This window comes from Anser anser (assembly GCF_964211835.1).
Source record: "Anser anser genome assembly, chromosome: 1".
In the NCBI taxonomy this organism is placed as follows: domain Eukaryota; kingdom Metazoa; phylum Chordata; class Aves; order Anseriformes; family Anatidae; genus Anser; species Anser anser.
The window spans coordinates 29,614,506-29,629,127 of record NC_139720.1 but is presented as its reverse complement, the minus strand read 5'-3'; the positions used below and the strand labels follow the sequence as shown (position 1 = coordinate 29,629,127).

The window sequence follows — 14,622 nt, the reverse complement described above, 5'->3', positions numbered from 1 at the left end:
TAAGTGATTTATTTATTTTTTAAGATTTACACAATCCAAAATTGCATTTTGGACAGTCTTTTGTGGCACTCCTGCTGTGCGTTTAATAGTTTCTCTCAAGGGTTTTGAATAACAACTTTATCTGGTATTTAGAAGAAAACAATGAAGTCCTACTTAAATGCTGTGGAAACTGAATTCTTAAGTAAAGAAGATAAAAAACGTATTAAAAACTCAGAACATCCTTTATTTTATAAAGAATTATCTTAAGACTGAAATAACTATAAGGGTGTTTCATGAATAGTTAAGGAAAAAAAAATATGCTACATTAGGAAGCTAAAGCACATCAAAAATGACTTAGGAGATGACCAATGAAAAGTGCTGTGCAGTAAAACCAGATGTAGCACTCTTTCTGCTGTTTACTACAATAAATACAAAGAACACGCTTGATTAAAACAACATAATGAAAGTATCCATGGCATCTTGCATAATGGATATAACTCTGACACCAACACAAATATGTGCAAAGAGTTTGCATTACCAATACACAAAATTATGGGCTCAAACACATTTGATAGGCAACGCATCTGAATTCAGAGAACTTGTTCAGCAAGTATTGCACTAGTCTTCCCACTTGCAAACTTAGAAAGCTGAGCAAAGACCAAGTCTCACTATCTTGTCCCATCTGAAGTAGAGATTTTTGAAAGCAATTACAGCCATTTATGGTTTTGCCTCAAATTTGCATCTGCTTTTAACTTTCAAGCGTGTTTTGAGTCTCCAACATTACAATGAATTCCTCTGCTGGAAGAAGCTGAATTTTGCACTAAGTGGTCCCCCAAAACAATCTCGTCACTTTCAGAACAGAATAATGGTTGGTGATGACACTTTTTCCCTAAAGAGACTGAGGAGGGAAAAGAAAGCAAACAGGGATCCTTTTAAAACTCAGAGGTCCTGGCTGAGTCCACATCACAGGTTCAAATCCAGCCCAGGTTTCATAGCTGGGTTAAGATTTCAGAGGACAAATGCTCACATCATAAAATCCACCTCTGCAACCCCTTCTGTAGCCACTGCAGTAAACACTTGCAAAAATCAGAATTAAAGGCACTGGACACACCAGAGCAAATAAATTGAAGTCTAAAGCTGTGCCAATTAGCAGTTTATGATGTTTGTTGTAGCATAATTTGGAGAATGTTGTTTGGTACAAATAATGAGGAAAGGGAAAGATCAGCATTCTGGCCAAAAAAAAAAAAAAAAAAGCCTCGTTGGTAAGTTAATGGCTCCATGGCTCCATACCCGTACAGTGGGGGAGGAAAATATTACAGATGAGATCTAAATCATAGCCATTCCTACTGAGAGCATTTATTTCTACTCTGAAAGTTAGAATGACTGAAGTGTATTCCAGTCACAAGCTTCAAAGAATATGCTTATTTTTTCAAAGGCTGATTTGGACTTCCCAAGTTCTGTATTATTGTATGTATAGTCAGACAGTTTGCAAAAAAAGTTTCCCAAAGAACAAAGTACAGAGAGAGGACTGGTCTAAGAAGAGTATCAGCCTGTATCACGTTATCAGCCTGTTCTGGTACAATAGCTACTATTTCAATAGCACAGGATTTTAATCTATGAGATTAGTTTACCTGTATGTTTTAGTTTAACTAGTTTTCCGAAGTCAAATTTATTTTCTCAGAAGACGATCAAAGAAATCAAATGTTTTTGTTATTTTCATGGACACACAGAATGCCATTCTCACTGATGTTACTGCCTCAGGGTAGTGCAGTGTGAGGGAAAAGGGAGGCTCCTATGGCTCCTGGCCTAAGCACTGATCTTATGCTTGCCCTTCCTTTCACAGAGACCTAGCACAGTAGGTACAAATGCCTCAGAGAGGAAACAGCTGAAGTACATGTAAGCAACAGGCCTTATGGACTTCCAAAAATTCAAGCTGCACACTGTTACTAGACAGGAGGCACTACAAAACAAGTTTTATATAACAGAACCAAAATTCACTTTCTCTGTAGTCTCATCTGGTCTCAGATTTTCAAGCTCAAAGCAAAATCAGTAGCAAAAGCAAGGCATGCATGCCAATGTCACCAATATAAGCACACTTCTTCTTTGCATTTTCCATACTACTCAGCTGCTAAACGGTGCCCAAGCCAGCCTAAGCTGTCACTTCTTTAAGAAAGAATCACAAGAGCCTGGTGCCTCGCTGCTGCAAGAGCAGAGGCTCAAGCTAGTTTTGACTCTCATTGCAAATGCCAATGCAGTGTTAATCTGTGCCACTGTTTTCACCAGTAATACCGGATTCAAGAGTAGCCTGTTGTGCTTATTTTCCCCATGGGTGATGTACCAGGAATAGAGATGAGCTTATTGGCCTTTCAAACTACACCAAGTAGTAGTAAGATTGGTGAAAGCTATACTCAGAAAATGATTTAGAAATCACTTTCAACATCACGCATTATGACAGCAATTCTCTATCCCTAGAACTCTTTATGCTGTTAGGCATTTAGTAATACTAAAGAGACATTATTTGAAGTAGCAGGGGTTTAAGACAAAAACATGAAAATTTCTTGCTTTGAAAAAGAAGTAAGAGAATATAACTTGAGTTAGCTCTTTTTATTAGTTATTCAGATAAAAGAAAGAAGCACAGCATAGCATCAAGAAGAATGTTAGGGATGCTTAAGTAGAAACTGAATCATATGACACAAATCAAATCAAAAAGAAAGCAGCATCAACCAATATAATTTCAGTTAACATAACAGCTATGCTAAACTGTGCCACATGAGAATCTGGTCAGGTGTGTTTTTAAAAGACTTAAAGGGAAGCTGCAGACATATCAGTGCAATTTTCTTGCAGATAGTACCACTGCTACATAAAATAAACTGAAGCAAGTATATTCCTTTAGTGAAAGAAAAAAAGCAAAGGTGTAAGTCATTTTTCACCGTTAAAACACAGCGGACAGTAAAACAATGGAGAAAATCTGCAAAAAAAGGTGACATCTGTCAGAAATTTGTTCCTTATTTCAACATCCTATAATGAGCCTAAAACTGGTATTACGATTAGATTACACCATTTTCTGCTGTTACTGTATTTACTCACTCATTGCCCCAGTCCAGACGAGCAGTGATGTGTCGCTTCACATCCTTCATTCGATCATGGGTGAGATGGCCAACAAGGACCTGCCTTCGGAGGTCCAGGATTTCATTCATTATATGCCACAGTCGGTGAAAGAGATCCCCCTCATTTCTCTGTGAGATAAATAAAGAATTGCATCTACATTACATGCATAAACTTACAACCCTAACGAATCCAGTTGTGGTGTGGAACTCAAAGAAACTCCTTCCTTATTTACCTAGCTAGTCATGATCCTTCATCTCCCCATTATAGTGTGACCTCTTTACCTGCATGTATGTGTACATATGTGCAGAAAACCATCTCAGAGCTTACCACAGACTATATCTTTGCACCAAACTCACTCCAAAATTTCACTCCAACTTCTTATGCCTAATATGTTACACAGCCTAATTTATGTGATAGTTTTTACAAAGATTCAACAAAAAATTGCTGCATGTTACAGCACTGTTTTATTCCAAGAGCACGTTCATTGTGTTGTTGTCTCATCAAAACTGAACATGTAATCTGTGACTATTTGAGCTCACACACATATGGGGATCAAAGATCCTAGCATTCAAACTCTGAACTACACAGCATTAATGTTCTTTTAACTTTTTCTTGCAGGGACATACAGGCACATGCCATGGTCTTTATGTAAATAAATAGTATCCTGTAGACAGAAATCTCTTCCAGACGGTTCTGCTTCATCTAACTGTGAAATAGAGAAAATTATGTGAATATGAATAAACCACATCCTCCTACTCTAATTATATTCCAGTTAAGGACATAAGACATTTCCCATAATGGTTTCCTTCCAAACAGCAGAAGTTCTTTTAACTCTTCCTTCACTGACCGTAGGTAGTTTTAATTAATATAATTTTCTAAGAAACTTCAGCTTGAGGAAACTATTGCAACCTCTGTTAAATGGCACATCACACAGACTGAAAAAAAAACAGACTTGTTATGCTTACTCGTGCAAAAAAGAAAACAAAAACCAACCAAACAAAAACCTTCATTTCCCTTTTACTTCTTCCTAAGGAAAAAAAAAAAATCATAAAAATGAAGTTCAACTTATTTTGCTGCATAATTGACATGAAAAGCTAAAATTCACTTAGAAGCAGCATTATTCTCTGTCAGTAAATGTTTTATTCCAAGGGCTCTGACAAACTCTGCTGTTTGACAAATTTGCTCTTTTTATTTCATATTCATTCACTTTATAAGCTCACTAAAATGGGCATTGATTTATTATTTACTTTGGCTGTCTGGAAAAAAACAAAATCAGTATATTTTGAATACACAATAATAACACCAGTGAAGAAAAAAGGAATTGGCTTCAGTAAGAAAAATAGGGATATCTGACCTTTATAAGTAAAACAAAACCAAAAAAAAAAAAAGACAAGACTTTATGGGAATGTTACAGAGAACTAGGCTGACAGCATGTGCTCATGGTTTTCCATCAGATAAAGATTTCATTTTTCAGTTAAAAAATAAATCCAATAAACGCTAATTCAGGTGCACCTTTGTTTTCAGTATCTGATGACAAGCTCTGCTGAAGTAAATTATTCAGCTGAATACGAAAGACGTTAGTATTTAACAACACCATTAAGCTCAAAATAACATTTTCAAGACAGCATCCTGTTTTCCAAAGATTTAGAATTTGTCTAAGTTGTTTGCATCTCAAAGTGCTGAGTGGCTCTGCAAGCAAATGCACATGCTTTACTGATACAGTTACCTACAGAAGCAGATCATGGATTTGCTCCTTTTGCACTAATATACTTGCTAATATATAAGTACATAAAGCTATCACACTTGGATGTGCTTCAGACATTCGGGTAAACTACTTCCCATTGCAATCTAGAGAACTTTCAACCATGCTCTGAAGCTCATCTCAAGGAACAGTTCACACTGCTTAATTGCAATTTCACTGACAAGTCTAAATTGACACTGTGTAACTTAAAATCCAACAGAAACAAATATAGGATTTTGTAGATTCTTGTACAAAAACTTTGACTAAACAAATTAGCAACTGTACCAATTGCAGGTTTCAGAAAGGTCACCTGGTTCTGAATAGCCTCTCTGAATACATTCCCTACAATCATCTCTAAAAAAGGAGCAAACCGGTTACTTCTGGACCATCCTGATTTATATGAGCCTCACTTTTTGCTTTTTTTTTTGCGTAGCAGAAGCAGCCCCTTTATCAGCAGAAATGCAGATAACAGGTAAGCTTCTCACAATTTAAGTCATATTTATCAACTAAGCAATGAGTTAAGACCAGGAGTTGGAGGTTTTAACTATGGGGAAATGCAAGGAGACCATGGGAATGCAAGGACACGTTTTGATTACATTTGATGTGTGCACATCGTGTCAAGTCCAAACCATGGTTTGGTTTTAATGTAGCAGATTAGAAGGTCAAATGTTAAGAACCGAAGACAATCACAATGCAAATCACAGTGTAAAACAAGTTTTAATGGGGGCAACATTTTGAATATTTTAGTTAAACCTTTAAAGATAATTCCAGTGTCAAGGGAAAGTTTAAAAAAAAAAAAAGCTGTGAACAGATGAAATAGAAGTAGGTATGGAAAAACGAAACTGATACCAACTATTATGAGTTAGATTATATGTATTAAAAAAAAAAAAGAGAGAAGATGCAGAATGGTCAGAGAACGCAAATTTCAGTCAGAATAGAGAGATTAAGTGGATTTCTTTCTGTGTGTTGTAAGTATACCCATAATTTCTACCCATGGTAGCAGACAATGAAGAGATGCAAATGGTAGAATTTTTCACAATGAAAAATTCCCTTTATAGAGGGACATTCTGTAGGGAGCTGTATTGGAAGTACACAGTATGAATCAAATATGAAAATGTATACATAACAAGAAATGAAAAAACAAGGGAAAGTATACATTAATTGCCACAAAGCACCTTAAGTGCGATTTAACTCGAGCAAGGAGAAGAAACAAACTGGTCTGAAGAAGTCAGGAAGAGAGAGAAAGGACCAGAGCCACAAAACACCCATTCAAGGAAAACAAGAGTACTGTGAAAAGTGGGACTTTTGCTTAAGGTTTATGAAGTGTGAGACAAAGTCATAAGACAGAATCCATTTCTAAAGTGTGTAGCAGGTAAGTCCAAAATCTGTTTATCACTGTTAATCAAGAATAGCTCCCTGCCTCCCTCATCAGTGAGGACTCAACAACTGGAATCCTTTGATCTCTGTGTCATATACAAGACGTGTCATATACATGGGCACGTCTTGGTGCCTGTGAGTGTGTGGATGTAAGAGAGGTCTTAAATACAAGAGAGAAATCTATGAGAAAGTGAATGTGAATCACAAATCAACTGGCTTAGAGATTTTCTGTAACTCACAATTTAATGTCACTTGAACAACAGCTTGTTCAAAAATGCATTTTTTTAAAAATATACTGTTTCTTAATAAAGTTTTCTAAATCTTTTCTTCTTTTCCTTCTGTATGCGTATATATATTCTAATCACTCGCCTGTGAAAAACATCCATCTACCTTCTATCAGTACATTGGATCTGATAGTATAATCTATATATACAACATATATTGTACATTTACAATTGTATATACACAATGTCAAGAATTCTTCCATCTCATTTCTGAATTTTATCATTTTTGAAGTTATATTAAAACAAGAGGGAAAGCCTTTTTGACTTATTTACTAACTGGGACTGGGTGAGCAGAAAACCATTAATGCCAAGTTTAAAAAAATCATTGAAAAAATGGACAATTAAATAAATCCAAAGGGAAAAGAAAATCCCAAATTGTCCGCTACCTTTAAACCTATTTTCTCCCTTTCTTCCTCCAGCAAAAATATTTATATTTTATCAATGTGTCTGGTCTTTTGAGTTAGTATTCAATCAAAGCAACATTATTCAGGGTACTTGCCACATAGAGTTGTTTCCACATCGTTCCCCAGTCTCTTAAAGTTGATGTCATTTCTGTAATAACCGAATCTTCTGTTGGAATAACCATTTCAAATTGTCTGTAATATGCAGAAGAACACATGATATTACAAAAGCATTACAAATCACATTACAATTACTAACATAAAGACTACCTCCTGCCAACAGTAATGTCTGTTAAACTAAATGGGAGTTCCTTCAACCCTCAAGACTTTTTACTTATACATTTTGTTTAATCCCCACAGAAAGTCTTGGTTCTGAAGAAGTCAAGGAAAGCATTTTACTACGAGATAAGCACATCAAACAGTACTTTTATGTCAAAGTAATTCCCATTGTTTTCAAAGGGATCTTGCTTAGACTGCAAACCAGTGACTGTTGCCACTCTTTTCTAATACATATGTTTATAGAAATAAGAAAAAAAATGTCACTCCTTCAGCTGAAAGAGGATATAAAAATCAAAATAAAATTTAGTACAGTGTGAGTGAGTTCTTGACTATTTTGATGCTGGTCAAGAAAAACCCAGGTTGGCTTGGTCAAGACCAAAGTCTTAAGTACACCATCACTTTACACACCACTTTGTTCTCACACACAGTACATTTCAAAGGTCTGCGCTCATGCCTGGAGTACCTTTCTCATGATATAATTTCTCTTCTATGGAGTTAACATAATAACATGAGAGCCCCTAGCCCTGATACACTGTAGAGTACAGAGCCTGAATGGGAAACACAGATTACAGAAGAAAATAGAAGCAACAAAGACTGAGCTCCCTGAAAGCATTGTCACGGTGTCTGTTAACAAAAATTAATCCATCTTTAAGCTTTGTCATATTGTGACAGTTTACAACAACTTTATTTCACTGAACCTTCGGTTTTATCTACGATTGCTTTCAAAGCAAATATGATCCTAGTGCACAACAAACTATGGGTGGATTGAACTCCATAGCAAACAACATGGAGATCTCCAGAATATGACTCCTATTTACACCTATGTGAATGAGACTTCTTTATATTTATTTAAATATATATAACAGTCTTCCTGATTAACTTTTGCCAGTCATGAAACCTGTATCATCTACACACACGCTCATTCAAGCCCCCAAATTCAGGTCACCTACACCTGATGGTTCATTCTCCATCTAATTTGATAAGAAATGTCTTCATTTAAAGAAGTTTCAAATTGTCATGTATCAATTCCCTATTAATACATCTAAATAAATGACACAATGTGAACATTCTCAAAGTATGTAAACCTGGAAAAAGTTGTACTGAATTAGCGTCACTGACAAATATTAAAGTGATACTTTCAAGGTAAATATTACATCACAAAAAAAAAATCACTGTTTCTTTTACTCAGAACATTTGGGTTTCAAAAAATAAAATAAAACTAATTTTAACAAATTGTTCCAATTTTATTAGCTCTTCTAAAAATGAAGTGAGATCAGTCATTGTCAAGAATAAATATTGGCTTTTCATCATCTGAAGGAAAGCATTAAGGGAAAGAACATCTCTTTTTTTTTTCAATGTTAATGAAATCTTTTGCTTTTGTATCGATACATTATTTAACAGTTTTTTATAAAATGCCAGCTGTCTGCCACGGTACAGCTGATGTCCTTGAAGAAAACAACTACTAATCTTAAACAGCAGGTTAATAGCAAGCTTCTGTATAGAATAACTTATTCTAGTTAAGGCAATAACTTTTTTTCAAGTCAAATTCAATGATGGGAAGCAAAAACGTGATCATTTTCTCTTTATTCTGATTTCCCAGTTGCACGCCATGTCTTCAGAGAATATACCACTCCAATTTTATGACCGTGCAGGAGTATCAGGTTAGCTAAAGACAACCTTTTCAAATCCTGTGGCAGTAAGCTTGACTTGAGATATTATAACATAATCAAATGCTATCTTCTTTATCATATATGCAAAAGATCTTTGGTATAAGTAACTGACCATGTTTAAATATTTGAATCCAGAACATTTCACCTACCCTTTGTTCTTAACACATGCGTTTTTCAAGTGAATGTAGTTGGATGGAAATATACCCTGAAAAACAAAATAGGTTAGTTAAAAACAACAAAAAAAATCCCCCTAAATGAGTTTGGAGAGTAATCTTAAAGTACCATTTAATATGCAAACACATGCTGAATTAAAAGTCCTCTAAATAATTACCAACAAGCATACGCAGAAAAAGAATGCAATCTATACCCAGTACAGATCTAATGGAAATGAAAATGCCTTCAGCAGAGTTTTAATCCTTCAATAGTTACAAAAATTAGAAGATAAAGTTGTAGAACATGTAGAAGATTGCTTGACAGCTCACTTATCCTAGATGATTTATTAATCATTCCCCACATATACGAGAAACTGACCAATTTTGTGAGGTAACTTCTTATCAACAGGATCTCAAAAACAGTATCTTTAATACTGATTTGCAAAATAAATAAAGATAATGAAGCTCACTAAAAATAAATACACTTAAGTTCTTAAATGAAGTTAACAAAGTCAAAATAAAGTTTTATTTGAGAGCTATTGTGCCATGCAGTGCACTGGAAAGGTGTGGTAGATGCCTACCAAAGGGCCTCAGTGTCGAGACAAGAGTGGTCCTTTTTAGTTATTTAAGGGCTCTTGTGCATGAAAAGCATTGCCACAACACTTTTAGTGCTCTTATATCGCACTAACCTTCATAAATCATAGCGGTAAGCAAAAGGAAGCGATTAACCTTCCAACTTCTCACTCAGAAAATAATACACTACAGCTAGCTACACAATGCAGTGAAAAAAAATACATATATGTGCTCCTTCATAATAAGCATAGCTACATACAGCTTTCCTTTGTGGTGGTGCCCTGTTTTCTTACCACAGAAACCAACTCTGGACCTTTGACAAAAAGGTTATCTGCTATGTTTGTCAAGTGCCCTTGTGAATGCTCCTTCTCAGCAATGCTCCGGAGAGATCTCCCAAGGACAGCAAGATGTGCAGCCCTGGTATTTGTAACGATGTGCCAGAAAACAGGATATGCACCTGCAGTTACGGTAGACCAGCTGCCACAAATAATTTCTCTGAGTGTCCAAGCTGGCAGAATAACAAGGGAGGAATCTTGACGGTGCGATACCAACAATAAGCTGACTTACAGGGTGCTCTTACTTTACTTTTGGAGAGACTCCCTTCAAAAATCCAATTCGGAAAACTGCATTCATTTCCACTATGAAAGTAGAAAATACATTTCTCGGTTCTTCACACATCAAGTCATGTTTAGAAAACCTATTCATAACTTCTATCAACACATTTGACAGACCACAAAGCAACAGTGACAGCAAGCATGTGGTGAGAATTGCAACAAAAGACACAGAAGATGCGATAACAAATCTCAACTGCTCATGTCTTATAAATCAAATTGTAATATATATCAATGAGATCAAAGTAGTAAACATCGGATTAGACACTGTGGCTAAATCTATTGCTCACATTGACCTTTCACATAAAGCAAAGCAAATTTATGTGAACACAGACAGCAGGCCTAGGGACAAAAGGCCTTGTATGATAGGCGCCCCTAGAAACTTTTGAGATTAACACATTATATGCCCTACTTTACAGCTGAAGGGGCTTGGAAATGAAGAGGGGAGAGAAAAAAAAAAAGAAAGCTTACGATGTGAGTTAAAGGAACAACAGCTTGATTTTTCTTCAATGACATTAATAAAACTAAAAATTCTAGTACTGTGTGGATGGGAGAAAAAAAAAAGAAATAGTTTCCCATATGAAAAGCAAAGTCTTTACAGTGATAGAGGCAGGTCGACAGAGGAGATTAAGAAAATAGAAAGACAGTTAAGATAGGAAAAGCTTAAACACAATCAAGATGAACAAATGCTGAAGAAAATAAATGTATGAATTTAATAATATTTCATGTCTGAATGCAACAAAAAACAGTGGAATCTGGTTTAGAGTACTACCAACTATAATCCTATGGAAATTGAAGACTACACACCAAAGAAAAATAAAATGAATCACATATTTTAGATGGAAATAGATATATTTTATTCAATTGATATGCTGCATATGGCTCCTATATACTATTTGTCTCCATTGATGTTCTAAATTAATGCATAACATCAAGAAAATAGGCACAGTGTAATTAACTTTTCTAACATTATTTATAATTAATATCCTCAATAGTCATTTCCCATCAACTTAGCGTCTAAAAATCAGATATAAAAGAAAATTTGCCAGAACCTCAGGTTTGTAAAGTGTATCATCCGAATACACAGGAGCACTTCAGAAGTGTAATCCATGTCCAAATCTAATCCATGCAATATCAATAAAATACTTAACTGTAAGCTCCAGTTTTCTTTTAAAAGTAAATAACATATACTTACATGGAGACTATAAACTTTTATAAAGTAAATACACATTTTTGCCAAAGAACGCAAAACTGAAATTGATCTTTACCTTAACATTGGGGTTTTTTAAGGCAAATCCTCTGTACCATCCTGCGGAGAAAGAACATTTTGTTTTTTAAAGTATGCAAATCATTTCCATATGTAAAACAGATTTAATTTTTCCCTTTTGGACAGATATGACTATTACACAGTGCTGGCAGACTGAACTCATTTAGAGGACTTTCTACACAATAAAAGGTATTTTGTTTAAACCAGCTCATGTTCAGGTGACTTAATTCACGTGTATTTTCAGGAATGACTCTCTAAACCTGTATCAACAAAAGGTCTAGTGCAAAAGGGGTAATGGTTTCATATTCATTGTAAACATTTACAGATAATTTTTGGACTTCACAATCCAAATTTATCAACCACATTACTATATAAGATTTATAATATACCCAATTCAAAATGATGAATCTTATGCCTTTTATAAGAAAATTTCTTACAGCAAGATTAATAGCATATAATCCCAACATGAAACCACAAAAATACCTACATAATCTTAAATGAACAAAAAAATCATATTAACAGATAAAATTCAGGTGATGAATTAAGGGAACAGATTATGAAAAAATTGCAGCTTTATTTCTTTTATACTAGTAATGGTCATTTTCTAAAAACATATTAGTCTTCTCTAACTCAGAACAGAGGCAGAGGAGAATTTTTACATTGCTGCTTTTAAACTTCTGACTTCAAATGAATATGAAAGGGTCCTGATGGCAGTCAGACTTCCCCAGGAAATACCCAGAAAGCAGAAGAATCATAATGACAACTCCTTGCTCTTTTAACTGTTATCTTCTGTGAAGTTTTATTAAACAAGGAGATTAAATAAAAAAGATGAATTACAAATAAATTATGATAGGAATTAGAGCTCATTAGAAGTGTGGAGACTGGAATTTGTTGTATTGTTGACTTTAAAAAAATGTGTTCATTTAAGAAAATAAATGAATAGTAATTGGGTTCAAATCAACAGTATAGGAGCCTTCATTACCACTGGAAGTCCAGCCTGTGAACTCACCGTCACATTTCTCTAGTATCTGAACGGTGTCTCCAATCTCCAGTGATAGGCCATGGGGGACTGTCCCTCGAAAACCAGCTATTACTGAAAGAGACAGGAAGTTTAAATTACTAAGATATAAGTCAGGATTGTTCTTTCATAAAAACAGTATACTAACAGGGGTAGTTAAGTGTTAATACTGAAACCATGAGCTGTACAAAGAACCAGAGGTTAAGCCACTGTTATGAGCAGAATATTTAAAACATAGAATTTGGAAAAAAAAAAAACGAAACACAGACCTACTACGCATGAATGGAAAGCTTGTACTGGAGAAGGCTGCCAGCTAGTCTACTACCCATAACTACCCTCAAGGACAGAAACTGTTTTATTCCAAATGTTCCCACTAACACATAGCTGACCTCAGACGTCTGCAGGCGGAAAGTGCCAATATTTTTGTTGCCATCTGTACCACCGACTTGTCACAAAAGGAAAGACTTATTTCTCAGAAGTTTAATGGATGCTGTAGACCCAACACTCCATATAATCCCAGCTGAGGAAACGGTTAGGGGGTGGGGAATAGTAGGCACGCTACAAAGCAGGCTGTTTGCTGAAATCATGCATCGCTCCCCCCCAGCCTTGCTGGCCAGGGAAGTTGGGGCAGGAGCTGCACACGTGGACCTCCCGCGCTGGACACGCCACGGGCCGTTGAAACAAAGCACCCACCAGGTCACACAGCGACTCCTCCTCATACTTAAATTAGTCACGAGTTAAGTCGTATATTGTTAGTGCTAAAAAAAATAGCCAGCTGATTTTTTTGTTGTTGTTGTTCAGAACCAACGCGTAATACTCAAAAGCCGCTCAAAAAGCTCACTCCTACATATGCTAAAAATCCATCAACGTGCTAGATAACAATTTGGCTACTCAACCCTCTGCTTGTTGTACCTGAAATTCTGAATTAAAATGCTGCCTGATTCAGGCCATGACACCAAGCAATAGTGATTTTGATTCCCTGCACTGCAACATTATTCTGAAACTTATTTTTGAAGTTGAAGAGGAAAATGGCTTTCTACCAATATCAGCGGGACTTGATGCAGAAAATCACTCAATGACCAAACAGACGTCTTGCTGCTATCAAACACCTGTCAATCCAGGTAGGAAAACACAAATCTCACAGCAAAGTAAAAAAACAACCAACCAACCAACCAACAAAAAACAAAAACAACTCAGGGGCATGCGAATAAATCTTCATATGTAAAAGCAAAAAGGAACCCCCCTGGGTACAGCTGTGCATATCAAGTACCTACTCTGCCACCAAGGGAAATGCAACATCTGGAGTGACAAAAATCCATTTTAGCAGCCCGTTGACTGTCTGGAGTCTCCCCCGCCACGAGCAGTGACTGCACTCGATCACAACGTAATGTCAGCCACCCTCCTGCTCTTGCCACGATGCTCCTCAGAGGCAGCAGCAGCGATCAGCTGTCAGCAGCCACGAAAATTTAAAATTCCTTTGTGAATCTTTGCCAGAAAATTCCAGATTTTAAGAGTCAAACAACAGGATATGTTTTGTACTGTAGGACGATGCACCCCACGACGTGCAGCAGCTCAGGGAAAACGCTCGATTTTGATGTTACGCCGATTTGGAAATGCAGAGCGAAATTTGTTTCATCAATAAGTGTAAATAACGACAACTGTGCAAATCTCCCATTGTGAATGTACGTAGCTTAGGCGTTTGTAGAAACAAAAGCTACTAAAAAAAACATTATCTCCCTTCAACCTGTTTGAGGCACTATTTTTTTTTAAATATCATCACAGAAATAAATTACTTCAGCTGTAAAATCAGCAGCAATTTCTAAGGAATTCTTCTTCACATGCTGAGATATAAGTATTTAAAAGCACAAACCAAATCTTGTCCTCGGATGTACACACAACTTCTATTTGTCTTTGCTGAAACTGGATACGTGTGTATCTTCCGCGCTTCTGCTGTTTGGCAAGTTGTACGGCTAAACTTTATGCTCCTTGGAAATCCTCTAGACAAAACATTACCTCCTTTTCTAAGAAGCACATCTTTGCCAAATCTTTCTTCAGAATTTGTCAGCCATTGCTGAGTCACCACTGTTTGTAACCCACAGTCCTTATTTAACCCTTTGAAAAAAGCCTGCCAGACTATGTGTCTGAGTCAACCCAAAGAGTTT

The 14,622-nt window shown here is 36.0% G+C and overlaps 1 protein-coding gene across 6 annotated transcripts in view; it reads right to left on the bottom strand.

Moving 5' to 3' along the window:
• The window catches only part of DOCK4 (dedicator of cytokinesis 4), a 251,424-nt gene that overhangs the window by 152,696 nt on the left and 84,106 nt on the right, over positions 1–14,622 (bottom strand). For 5 of the 6 annotated variants that reach the window (XM_083800778.1, XM_083800781.1, XM_083800782.1 and 2 more), the window contains exons 2-6: positions 12,452–12,535; positions 11,444–11,484; positions 8,989–9,044; positions 6,989–7,085; positions 3,067–3,215 (exon numbers count right to left, since the gene is read on the bottom strand). In XM_083800778.1, coding sequence (XP_083656904.1) covers positions 3,067–3,215; positions 6,989–7,085; positions 8,989–9,044; positions 11,444–11,484; positions 12,452–12,535 — 427 coding nt within the window. Of the gene's footprint in view, positions 1–3,066; positions 3,216–6,988; positions 7,086–8,988; positions 9,045–11,443; positions 11,485–12,451; positions 12,536–13,734; positions 13,775–14,622 lie in introns of those variants that run through there. The other variant, XM_083800779.1, reaches the window with a different exon arrangement.